Genomic DNA, 13,063 nt, shown 5'->3' on the forward strand with positions numbered 1-13,063 from the left:
GTTCTGCCTCTGGCCTCCCAGGTCTTTTTTTCCTGTGCATATCCCCTGCGAGTGGTGAAACACAAAAGAAAGGCAACTAAGCAGGAATAGGGGAGATACAGTCAGTGATTCTCTCTAACTCATGTAGCAGTTTGCAGAACATCTGAACTTGTGTTCAACTCTGAAAACAATATGAAAAGTGTTTAATAAATGCAAACCTTGACAGTAGAAAATCAAGGTTGAAAATGGCTGTCTTCAGTGAGCACTGAACCAAGCCTCAGGGTGAACAAAGGGGACTGACTGACACAAATGCATTGCATTCCTCATATGACTTGCGCCCCTTTATCTCCCTACTGCACTCTAGAGGGAGTTCAAAGCCTGACTGTCTTTGAATAAAATAAAAATAAATTAATTAAATGGCAGTTTTTAGAAAGCTGCAGATCCAGAAATCAGTGTGGAGAAATGCTGTCCAAATATGGAACTTAGGCCTTTGTTCCAATTAACTGCAAAATCTGGGCATTAATTAAGTTTTCATCCGTAAGACTGAAACTGGCACAATGAACAGTATTCTGGGATTCTTTTTTTTCTAGTGTAACACAACTCTTGGTCTGGAAGGACCCTATCCAAGTGTGACGTAATAGTTCCCTTCACTGACTTTTCTCAGCTTTGTTTTTTTTAATGTCATTACTGTCTTTTTTTTAATGTTTTTACCATCTGGGTTATTATTATTGACTGGAAGTCACTGGCTCAATTAATATTAAATAGTTTCTAACAATAGTTACTGTTTCTGAGATAGTCTAGCTTAGAGCTGGCAACCCAGAGGTATAAAGCTCCGCACATTTGCAGTTTCTTCTCCAACTAGTTCTTAGGACAGTTATGGTTTTGTTTTTTCCTAAGCTTTGAGGGAGATTCAGGATAGATTGCACAATGATTTTGATACCTTGCAACTCACTAAAATCCTCCTCGTGCTATGCTGTCCTTTGCTTCTAAGGAGGAAGACAATTATACTCAATTGATTGGAGACAGATATTTGTGGATTTTTTTAAATCATTATGCAAAGTGAGTAAATAAATCTATTAACTCATGAAATGCTGAACACTATGTGGATATGAAAAAAAGTGCATCTTCATTTTTTTTGGCTTAGAAGACTGTAAAAACAGGCTGACCAGATACAGTGAAACCTTTATCTTTTTTTTTTTTATAGCATGGGACAATATTTTTGCTTTGTTGCTTAATGGAGCTCTGAATAATTTTTACAAGCTGACTGTGGTCAGTAGAGAAATGAGTGTATCTACTCTGAACTAACAGATTCGTACAGATTTTGAATTTCTCAGTTTGTAATGAAAGCCATGGGTTGGTGCTCCAGGCAGCCTGTAGTGACATGGAATTTAAGGGGTGCTGAATTCAGTGTGACATTTCCTTCTGTTAGAGTATTTTGGCAAGAGCTTACTGACTTTGTAGTATGTGCCTTCTGAGGCCTCTGATAAATGATTAGGCAGATAGTTTAGCCTGTTGTTGCCAGTGGGAGCAAGGCAGTGATTCCAAGAGAAGCATCCAGCTAATGTATTAATGCCTTAATCCAGACCAATAATGTAATGTAGTTTGACATGTCTGGCATATGGTTTCTATCATCTCAATATTCTTCTCTGTTCCTCCATGACATTACGGACAACTAACCAAAATAAAGAGAAGCAGGAATTTCTTCACCCGTAAAATATATTTTAAAATGTCCTATATTTGGTTCCAGCTTTTTGGTTGATTAGATAATGAAGTGATCCTGAAGTTCAGTGATTATTTCACTGTCTGTCTGCAGTGTTTTCTGTCAGAATTGCCTGTGGCATTATCTGGGAAAGAAGTACTGGTCTATGTCATTAGAAATACTTGCACAAACTTGGTGATGTGCATGTGCTTTTGACTTTGCACCACTAAATGCACATGGGTACAAGCATTGAATGGTTGGACCCTTACCAGACTGTGGCTATGAGGTGCTGACTTTTTAGAACTGCGAATTTAAACCAAAGTGCATTTTAAAAGTTTTACAGCAGCAAGCAAAGCAAGTGAATTATATTCAGGAGATGTTTCAAAAATAAGTAAAATAACGGAGTTGTTTTTACTGCATGTACCCTCTTCCTCTTTGGTTTTATGGAAATAGCAAAAATGTGTGTCACTGGCTAACCCTGAAAGAGTTTGTTGGGCTTGGCAAAGTTTAATGCCCTGTGCAAACTGTACATGAAAGCATCAGCCTAAAAGGAGCCAATCCCTTCTGTCCTGGGACTTATAATGTAGTATTGGCTCTGATCATAGCAGGTTACTTGTGATCCCAGTAGCATAGGCAGAGAACACCACCCATGGTATGGATGTTACTGAGCTTGCAGTTACTTCAGGTACGTATGGCTGTACGCTGAAACTGCTATCTTAACCTATGTCATTAATTATATTTCGTTTTTTTCTTCTTTTTGTTAATTGGATATTAAGTCATTTCCAGGTATTCCAGAAGTATCCTTGGATAAACTGCACACAATCGATTTGCAGGCTTACGTAAGGCATAGGGCAAGGGAGTACTCTATGCAAGGCATACCAATAAAAGTTATGGCCTAAGCTGAAAGCTCACTGGTCTGCTGAGAAGGCTATTTGTGGCTAACATTTAAGTACTTTAACAGAGCTGTAAAGGAAGGGCTGCCATCTGGCTCTTGTTTTCACTCTATGCTTTATTTCTGCAATCACTGATAAATTAACTTCCTATGCTGTCTTGTACATTCTGTGGCTATTACAGTTGCGTGTTGTGTCTGTTGTTAGTAAAGAAATGTGGATAGACACGTCTCAGCAAATCAAGGGATTTATCCTAAGTTGATGCATGATTATCTGTTTCTTACAGGACAAAGAGGCCCAGAAAGACTTAGAGGATTTACTTCTCACACTGAAGCTGTGATACTGCACACTTTTTAACTCTTCATGCTGTGATAAAACTGAGAGTCTGTAGTGATTGTGTTCTGCAGGTGAATTAGAGCCGAGTCAACAGGAATGGCCTTTCAGCACCTGGCAGTTATGTCATGAAAATGATGCATTCATTTTTGATTGATTATTTATAATCCTATATTGAAAATTAATCTTAGATTGCTGACACTGTGAGTTTGATTCTCTGAACGATAAGTCCACTGCTGGCAATGGACATAATGGGGATTAGAATGCAAAATACATAAATCTTACTCTGAAAGATTAACCAACTAATTTGTGATGCCAGCATAAAAATGCGTGCAGCAAACTCAAAAGCAAAAATGTTTCTATAGTAAATTATATTTATATCAATTAATATATACACAGGTATGTACAAAAGAAAATCACAAATGTTTATGTTTACACATTACTATTAAATAAGTAGAATCTTGCTAGGGAATCTTTTTACTTTAAACCTACTGCTGGTTTTACATGAAATGTGAAAACTTTATAAATTAAATATTAAAGCTATATTTTGTTTGTAACATCAATGGGTACGATATTAAAAATCAGACTGGTGAAATTCAGTGTTTTAGATGAATCTATGACAGCTGTGATATTAAATGTCTTTATTACAAGATCTCCATCATATCTGTGAATCCTGGATCTTTCTGTTTGAACAGCTGCCAAGTGTGTTGGTGATAATATACTTCCAGAAAACCTAGTTCTGTGTGTGACTGCCATTAACCTTTTATAACATCTGTGTAACATAACCTGTACATAAAAATACATACTTTGAGCATTCAGGACAAAAGTGTTTTCAATAAAACATAGCAGGAAGGGAGAGAACGTTGTTCACAAATGGACTGATCCAGAATTCACCCAACTGTGAAGAAAAGAATAAAGACCAGCTTGCACTGGCTTTCAATTCAGAGTCTTACGCTAGATGTGGGAAGTATATCTGGAAGAGGCAAGTATTACTGTTAAAGGAAGCTGAATAAGGACAATTGCACAATCCCTTGACTTCTTTGGTGCGTAAGATGACATTGGGCTATTTTACGGCTAAGACCAGGAGGATTGATAAGGCACCCATATTTAGAACTAATAATTGGGCCGTTGGTTTAGGACAGTGATGTTACCTTATAGTGATGTTCACAAAGATCTAAAAACTGGGCAAGTGCAAAGGAATATGTGTATGTATACTATATATATATAATGTTTATACATATGTATGAAGCATCTCATAGAGTGAGCTCCAACTACTAACAACAGAGGGCAACAGATGCAGTAGACTGGAAGAAGACAAGCATATGGAGTTGTATTAATTTTGCCTGAATTCTTGACTCCGTATGAAGCACAGAGGTTTTCCTAAAACAAGGCTGTCCATTTTAAAACTTTTCAATTAAAACTATATTTTCCAAAATGCAGGCATTACTATGACAACTTGGAACCAATTCTGGAAGTCAGAACTGGCTCTGAGTTGTCACTGTCACCTTCGTGGTTTTTGTTATCCTGAGGATCTTCACGAGTCAACATAATCATTTCAGTTATTTTTACTGTTCATTATAAGGGAAAATGTTTGCTATACTTCATTTTCAGTCCCATTCTCCTCCCCCCCCCCCCATCCAATTTCAGACTCTATCAGATAGTTCCTTCTGTTACTCTATAAATGACCTGTGGAAAGAGAAGCTGCAATGCAGTATATATCTTTATTTTGGCAAGGGGCTTTTGATAAAGGCCATTTTTTACTTTTTCATAGCCAAAGCAGGAGGCCTAGTCTAAGTGGATCTATTAGAGCAATTGGTGTTTAGAGTTGTTGTTAGTCAGTCACTGTCACCTATGAGGATGCAGTAAATTGGGCCTTTACTTACATTATTTGGTAGTATAAATATAAAAATGGATTGGATTATGCAATAGATGCCTCATTTATGAGAAATAATTACTGATTAAGGTCAAAAATGCATTGAAGGAATAGTTTAGTAGAAGAAATTATTTACATTAATTGGAGAAATTAGGTGACGTCAATGGGAGACATTTAACTCATGGGAAATAGAAAGTTCTGCGTTGATAGATGAGATCTGGTACGTGGGGGAGTTCTGTGGAAGAGGATGCATGGATTCCAGTGAGTGACAAACTAGCTGTGGGTGAATAATATCATGTTCTGATGAAAAAGCAGATTGCATTCTAGAGTGAATAAGTAAAAGTTCCCCATGAAATGAACATGAAGTAACCTTTTCCTCTAATAAGGCCTAATGAGGTCACAGATACAACACTATATCCACTTCAAGGAGGCTAGGGGCTAATTGGAAGAAGTCCAGGGGAGGAGATAGACAAGAAAGATGAGAGGGCTAGACAACATCGTCTTGTGTGTGAAAAATGAAAGGATTTGATTTGTTTAGTCTGCAGGAGTGATGACCAAAGGAGAATTCACATTTGTAAAAACCAATTGAGGAAAAGGCAGTAAAAAAAAACCAGAAACACCACTACCATAGAAACACAAAACTTGCTTTCTAGATACCTTATTCATATGACAATATGTAACTGGCTACCTTTAGATGAGGCATTAGGAGGAAAAAAAAAATCTTGATGGAAACTTTACAAAGTTTTGCGATATATTCCTGGAGAACATTATAAAATCATTTACACAGTGGGGTTGCAGCTGCACACTGGCTCTGAATTTGGGCCCAGACTACCTATGAAACATTTGCCATTAAGTTTCACATTTGACGATGTGCATTATAGCTGCCTTCAACCGTTTATTATACCTGTGGATTTATTCCATGTTATTTTTAATGAAAATCCTGATTTTATAAAATAAATTACTTATCTTCCTATGCAGCCTTCTAAACTACAACTGCTCTGTTGTTTTACTCTTTACTCATTACTGGTCTGTATATAGAATCACAAGATATCAGCTGTGAATCAAAATGCTGGTTTTAATTATTTGTTCTAAGTCTTTCTGAGTTTGCAGAAATATTCCTCACAGAGGTAAGAAACTGCTGTTTTATATGCATGAGCTATTTTGTACTTCTTTATAATTTCTAATTACTGTACTTGAGCATTCTCAACTTCTTCATGTTTTTGCTGTGCTAATCCTAGAGCTTTTAAAGTTGAAGTGTATTCCCTAAATTGTTTTCTAATGGCTCCTTCAAAAAAAGTTTTTGCATGTAGCTCTAGGCCTAGGATTGTGTTCTCTGTGACGCATCAACTAGAAAAATTGCAAGTATAGTTCCAGAGGGCCATATGTTTTCTTTTTTGTTTAAAATATCCACAGGCAGACGTTCACTTCCGTAGTTTTGTCTCCTTGGAGGAGCTACAAGTTAACCGTATTAACCCCTGCAGGTTTTTTAGCCATGTAGGCTGACTGGGGCCTCGGTGTCTGCTACCTGCTTTAGCTCTTCACTGTGACCTCTCAGCTGGTCTCCACTCCTGTGCTTGTATTGCATATTCCCTGGGGAATTTTGTCTTTTTCCATCTTTGTAGAAGGTGAGTTTGGGGGCCTTGACCCAATGATAAGGCTCTTGTGCTTCTGTACTGTTAAAATTACTTGTTCTGCCTTCCTGCGTGGTTGAGATTATTTTTAATTCTTGTGGTGAAGGTGAAGACTCTGTTAGAGGTTCCAGATCCCTTTGGGATTGCCCCTGTGCAACAACAGATAATCACAAATGAAGTAACATTTTTTTTATAGCAGTTAGCCACTGGTTCATTGAAGTAAAAAATTAAGATGATAGACTCTCATACTGCTGTTAAAATTACTTTTTTTTTTTTTTCTTTTTCCTTTTTCTCCCAGAGTCTCAGGGTGATTCACATAGCTTTACGTAGTAATATCAATGCACTGACTTCTGGAATGAATTAGAAAACTGTCCAACAACAGTAAGCAGCTGACAATTTAGAAAAGAAAGTGACAATTCCTCTGTCTGATTACATAAATTAAAAACAAAAACAAAGCACCTAAACCTAAATCCACTCCCATATTAGTAAAAGCTTGAATTAAAATAATAATAATAATAAAATAAATGCTGAAGAATTGGCTAATAGAGATCCAACTCTATCACCCTAAACGTACTGCTTATCTGGATCTGTATATATTTCTTCAGCCACTGTTACCTGAATGGCTGCCCTGTGATGTGCATGGGGCTGTGGGGATGTTCTGTGGACTCCAGCAAGGTCCATGAGGTTTTGAGATTTTTACTGGATGCTTTGGAATGTGGCTCTGTGCTGTTTTCTTTCATAGGCACAGTAATCATGATGGATGCATTACATCTCTTCCAAAACAGAAAATTCTGGAGTAATGTGACAATTAAAATTACAGTGCCATTTTCACCCAGTGCAAACTCAGAAGAGCTAACTTCATCTGAAGGACCAATGTTTCTATTTGCATGTTGAAATTTTTTCTTCTGTACACATTATATTGTTGTTTTCCAGCACTTTTCCTTTTTACAGATTCTTCCCAGTTCCTCAGAGAAGAAACAAATCAAACTGCCTTGACAGTACAAAAAGAATTAAGCTTTTCTGGCCATCTGTGTTTGTGTAACCCATGCATGAGGCACTAGAACTATGAATATGAAGCATTAATATTTTTTGAGAAAATATTTTACTCCATTTCATTAAAATAAACAACCAGTTATTCTAGAAACATCTGCAGAGGCAATGTTCAATGTGAGCTAATCTGAGCCCTCTGCCTCCTAGTGCTACTGACCCACAATGGGGATAAGCTACTTGCTCGAGTTACATGTGTGCAAACACCATGTATCATGATTAAGTAAGAGCTGGTTTGAATGGCCTGCCTGCAACAAAACAACCACACTATTTTGTCTAGGAATATGGTAAACTAAGCATGTTGTAAGGATATGGGCATGAATACAGATGTACTTCTTCGCTCAGTTTTTCTTCACTCACTCAGTTGAAGGTTTTAATTAAAGGACAAGGGAAATCAGCTGGCTGATGAAATTTCAGCCCCTAAGTGATAGAAATGTTGTAAGTGGCGGGTCAGCAAAGCGGGTTAACCTGTCTACCTGTGTGGGGCTTTGTTTTGTTCATTTGTTTTTAATACTGGGAGAGGATCCTTTCTGAAGGAACGTTTCTGAATTCAGGGGCAGTCCGTGTAGCTAAGTAGAGGGACACACAGCTGTACTTCTGACCGCAGGCTCAGCTGTGAGGAGCAGCTCAGGTGGCAGCTGCCAGGCAGGGCGGGCCCAGCTCTCCCGCAGCTGAACCATCAGTGCCCAGGCCTGGCTGAACGCTGGGGGAGGCAGGGCTCAGGTGGGCCCTTTCAGAAAAGAGTCAGCAGTGAGGTGTACGGGACTGGACTGAAGCTTCTCCAAGAGCTCTTGAAATGCCTTCGTGGGATCTGTGTTGCTCAGAGGCTGCAGGAAGGCTGAGCTGCAGTGGGCAAAGGAGCGGTGAGTACCCGCTCTGAGGAGCGCCCAGCTCTATTCGGCTGCTTCTGTGTGAAGGATTGCTTGTGGCACACCTAATGGGTACTAAAATGTGTTTTACAAGCTTGTGTGCTTGCCCTTGGTACCTGCCAGGTTTCAGCTAGAAGAGAAGACCTGGAAGCTGTCCTGAGGGAAGTCAAACGAGGACAGAAAGGATTGAGCAACTCCTAACTAGGAGGTGTGTGTTTTGTGTGCTGACAGTGGTATCAGATAAAGGCAAACCAGCCTTTAGTGTCTTCATCTGGTTTCTGTGGGTTTCTATGGGTTTACTCTGGCACGAAGGCTGTGGTTTTCAGGCTTGATCCGTTCTTGTTTTAAATACCGTATTTTATTTGTTCGGAAGTTCAGTGCAGACCGCGGTTTCTGTGTTTGTGTGTAAATACACATGAAAGCATTTTGTAGATTTGAAACTTCTATATGTAATACGAGAACTGAAAATTTAAGAAAGGCGGGAGAAAAGATGTGCAGGAAGAATATGACTTCTGAGATGAACCTGGCTCAAGAAGGGAAGAGGGGGTGGCCTTGCTGCAGTTTGGTACTTGGGCTTCCCTCTGAAAGGAAAGATAGGACCAGTATCCCTTCAATGCAGGGATCATTAGGAACTGGGTAAGCTGAGGAGGAGATATCAGGCAATGGCACTGCGTGAGACTGTGGGTTTATTGTGCTCTGGAGCTGCCAGTTCCTACTGGAATTCCCTTCCACGTCTATCTTGGGTCGTGTGGATGATTGAGAAAAAAAGTGAAATTTGCTGTGAAGTTGGATATTAGCTGTCCTCCTCTTGGCTTCTTGAACTGTGAGCTTATGAACTTGGAAGGGTTTACTAGGACATTAGAAACCAATCTGTCAGCTCTGTCTCTTAATGAGCTGATTGTAATCAGCATCTCCAGGTGTTGTATGTCCTTCTAGGGGATCTGTGGCTGAAGAGAGGGAGCTGGAGGTGTTTTCTTCTGCCTTTTGAAGGTACTTTTTTGTAAGTAAGGATTATGGTGTGGACAGAGAGATGCCGGTGGAGGTTTGCTTCCCAGCTGTGTTATGTTGTTATGCTATGACTTCCACTGGTTTCTTTAACTCAATAGCCATTCACTGGTCAGTTAAACAGAGTGTAGCAGATACAGAGCAGAAAGTTTCAGATCTACAGATTAGTCTTAGGTTGTCCTTTCTTCTAGGATTTTCTTCTTCAACAGTCAGCTGTTGGAACAATGGGGTGTCTAAGAAGTAAAGTAACCCCTCTGGGGGTGAGAGAGAAAATTTCAGGCAAGATTGAAACAGTCTTAAGACATTAGTCCTAAAGAGATTATGCCAACATGTTTTTATAATTGCTGTACTGTTCATTCCATAATCTCAGTTATTTTCAGTGTAGAAAACTGGAAAGGAAGTCACCCATGGCATATACAGAACAAAGGTAAGTCATCTTGGAGAGCAGAAATCAAGGATAGGTGCTTCCTCATGCAAGGACTGCTTCCTTCTCCCGCTCCACTTAATGATGGGTGCTGCTTGCTGGTGAAGGCTCTCCCTGCTGCCTCTTTTCTCCACTCAGGCATGCAAGTGAGCAGGGAGAAACTGAAGTGAGACATGAGGCAGAACCCAGGCAGGTGTTCTGTGGCCAGGACGGAAGGTGTCCATAAAAAGGAAGTCCTCAGAAGACATGTATGTCTCCAGGACTTCAGATTCCAAGCATTTTGGAAACTGATTTTCAAAGCTGGTTATGAGTGACTCTCCCTTTCTGGAGCTGCCTTTTATTGTTATTCAGCTTCTTGTGACACAGAGCGTTTAGAAGTGGAGAAGTCTGGATCCCCACTTTTACGTTTGCCTTCTGCATTGGTATCTTAACGACTAGGTACAGCCTCCAAAATATTCAATGGTTAGTGCATAGAATATGAGGAGACAATGCTGACTTAATCTTCACGTAACCATGTTACAGAAGGCAAGCTGGAAGCCCCCAAATGCAGACATCACCTGAAGCTCAGGATGATGTGGTTTATGTCCACTACGTTTATTAGCAGAAGTGTGCCAGTCCTCTCCTAGCTTGCACTAGTTTTTGAGACTTTAAGGCAGTCTCTTTCCTTTCGCAAAGTCTCTTCTGCATAACGATATGTGGAAAACAGCTTTTTGGTGGCCATGTGCCTGGCTCTGAATTGAGCTGTTTAGCCTAGCTGAAGAAGTAATGATGAATAATTTCTCCTTTCTTTCCCAAGCCTAACTTGGAAGAAAGTCTGTTTGCTTTGAGTTTGTTTTTTCTTTGATTGTTGTTATTTAGAGGGAAAGGGGAGGGAGGAAGGAAGAGAGGCTATCGGATAACTCGAATTTCTAGAGGTTATTTGTTTCAGTGTAGGCTTATGAGATTGTAAAGCCCAAAGACTCTTGAAGTTTGTTAAATATGAGAAAGCTGAAATTGTTAAGCCACAAGTTTTACTTACTCGAGTATTGTATCAAGCAGGTTCCCCTCAAGTTAGGAAGTCTTTGCCACCAGGCTAATTATTTCAGTTAAATCATAACAGCACTGCAGTATTGTAGTAGTGGTTGGAACCATCACCGTCCCTTACTAAGGTCCTGAACTGCTGACGCCTGTGAAAAGCTTTTTGTTGTGCTTCTGCATAGTCCAGTTTCTTCTTTAGCATAATGTAGCTGTCTTGTATGGTTTTGTTCTGATTAATTAGAATTTATCACTTTTTAAACTGGAGCACTTCTACTATTTAGTCTTAGCAGGATAATAAAGAAGAAACTGCAAGACAGGAAAAAATTTGTTGTCACTCTACAGAAAATGTTCAGCTTGGCACCTAGTTTGAATGAGAACTTCCACACTGAGCATCCGCATCCTGTGTCCTGCAATCATTCTCCTCCTTTCCTCAGGCTGCATTATTTCCTACTTAATTGGGAGGCGGTGCATCTCATTTGGGATTTGGTCCAAAGCCTGTTGAGGTTGCCTTCCATTGGTGTAGGGTTTTGTTTAAGACTCCACATCTATTAGGGTATCCTAAACACTGAAAATGAAGAATAAAATAAATTACTTCACTGGAGATCTGTGAAAATTTTCCATCAGGTGGTATTTTACTCTGTATAATTATGACAAAATGTGACTTATCAGGACATGTGTTTATTTTATTTTATTATTATTATTTTTATTTATTTTCCAGATATAGGTTTCAAAAGGATATCTCCTGTATTCAGAAATGGGTCAGGGAGTTCTTGGTAATGCAGGCATCACAGCTGCCTTAGGGAATCAGGTACAGACAGAATTCTTTGTTAAATTTTGCAGGATGGTTTGTAAAACTTCAGGTGTGAGAAGTCCTCAGGTCTTGAGAAGTGCTTTATGCCAACGTTTATGTGCTGTGAGCCTTGAAAACAGCCTTTTTAGGCACATTGTTTCCCTTGGCTCTTTTATTTTGGGATGTACTGCATGAGCCTTTTAAGACGCTTCTATAGCTGATATTCACCACTTCCAAATTGCTCTCCATTCCTTCACGTTCTTCCCTTCTCTCTGAAGGTTTAAAATAAATGAAAAATAATAATAGCAAAGCCTTCAACCCAGTCTTGAAATCTAATCCTGAAAGGGGAGAGGGATCCTGATGCTCTAAATTTCAGCTCTTTCTGCTGACTTTAAATGGACTGTTCTCAGAAGTGGTAGTCAGTAAGGTGTCATAAACCTAACTGTAATCAACTTCTGTTTCTCTTGCTGCCCTGGAAGATTGCAAAGTGACAATATGTTAATGGCTTGGAATGAAGCTAGCCACTGAAGCATTCAGAAATGGCTGTTTGCACATTACAAAAGCCATAGTTTCTGAACTGTCTGCAAGTCTGAGGAATGGTGGAAGATGATACGTTAGGTGACATAGTAAAGAAAACAGTGTGTATCCACTGCAGTTTTATCAGAGTGATAATTCTGCAGGGAATGTAGGAAATGCACGATAGAAACAGATCACATGTGTGAACTGAGATATATTCTTCTCTTATTAATCTTTCTTTTTTTCATGGAAATATCTTTAACTCTTTCCTGGTATTGATACGCACAGATGCATGTCTATCGATTACATAAAAGCAAATAAATGCTGGCAGCTCTTCTTTCTGTAACCATAGATCAGATCTCAGCCTGCAGGTAAGCCCTGATAGAGAGGGAGGCTGCTGTACAGGGAGGTGTGAGGAAAGCTGGTGCTGGGCTGCCAGCCACATGGCTCCCTCTCTGACAAGGGTCTACTGTGTGGAAATTCTGTTGATTCAGTTGTTGGAATTTTCATTAGTTGTGTTAGAGATAGCAATGCAAACATCAAAAAAAGAAAAAAGCAAGAAATGCAAGTGCATGCCAGGATTTCTCCTTTGACTCTTGTTGGTCCCCCACTGCCACCCAACTTGAACAGCAAAAGCCAATGAGCCCCAGCAGTGCCAGTCTGCAGCTGCTGAAGTGCCTGGGGAACATTGCCCCTTCTAGGAGTGCCATAGGTTGTTTCTGGAATTAAGTACTGTGGGATTTTAATTTGCCAATCGTGCACAAGTAGCATCCTGATTTGTGGGTTTGTATTTCACTGGTCGTTATGAGTAGTTCTCAATGTAAAGGTTTGTATTTAACTGCTGGTGACTGCGTGCTGGTCCCAAGAAAGGTTTTCTACTAAAATCTCTTTGTGTATAGGTGTTGGTCACTGCATTATTTACTGTTTTCTGAAGCATAAGGGTGGAACAACAGAAGTATGCATCTGTGTGGAACATGTTTGGCAATGGCA

The 13,063-nt window shown here is 39.5% G+C and overlaps 1 protein-coding gene across 1 annotated transcript in view; it reads left to right on the forward strand.

Annotated features, from left to right (window-relative positions):
* Positions 1–4,098, forward strand: part of RMDN2 (regulator of microtubule dynamics 2) — a 41,864-nt gene extending 37,766 nt beyond the window's left edge. Inside the window, exon 11 of the mRNA XM_065729326.1 lies at positions 2,855–4,098. Within this exon, the coding sequence (XP_065585398.1) occupies positions 2,855–2,908 (54 nt within the window). The 3' untranslated portion in view covers positions 2,909–4,098. The remainder of the gene's footprint in view (positions 1–2,854) is intronic.
* Positions 4,099–13,063: the final 8,965 nt, after the last annotated feature.

This window comes from Cyrtonyx montezumae, unplaced genomic scaffold, assembly GCF_038088225.1.
Source record: "Cyrtonyx montezumae isolate F1298 unplaced genomic scaffold, pur_monq_1.0 scaffold_0, whole genome shotgun sequence".
In the NCBI taxonomy this organism is placed as follows: domain Eukaryota; kingdom Metazoa; phylum Chordata; class Aves; order Galliformes; family Odontophoridae; genus Cyrtonyx; species Cyrtonyx montezumae.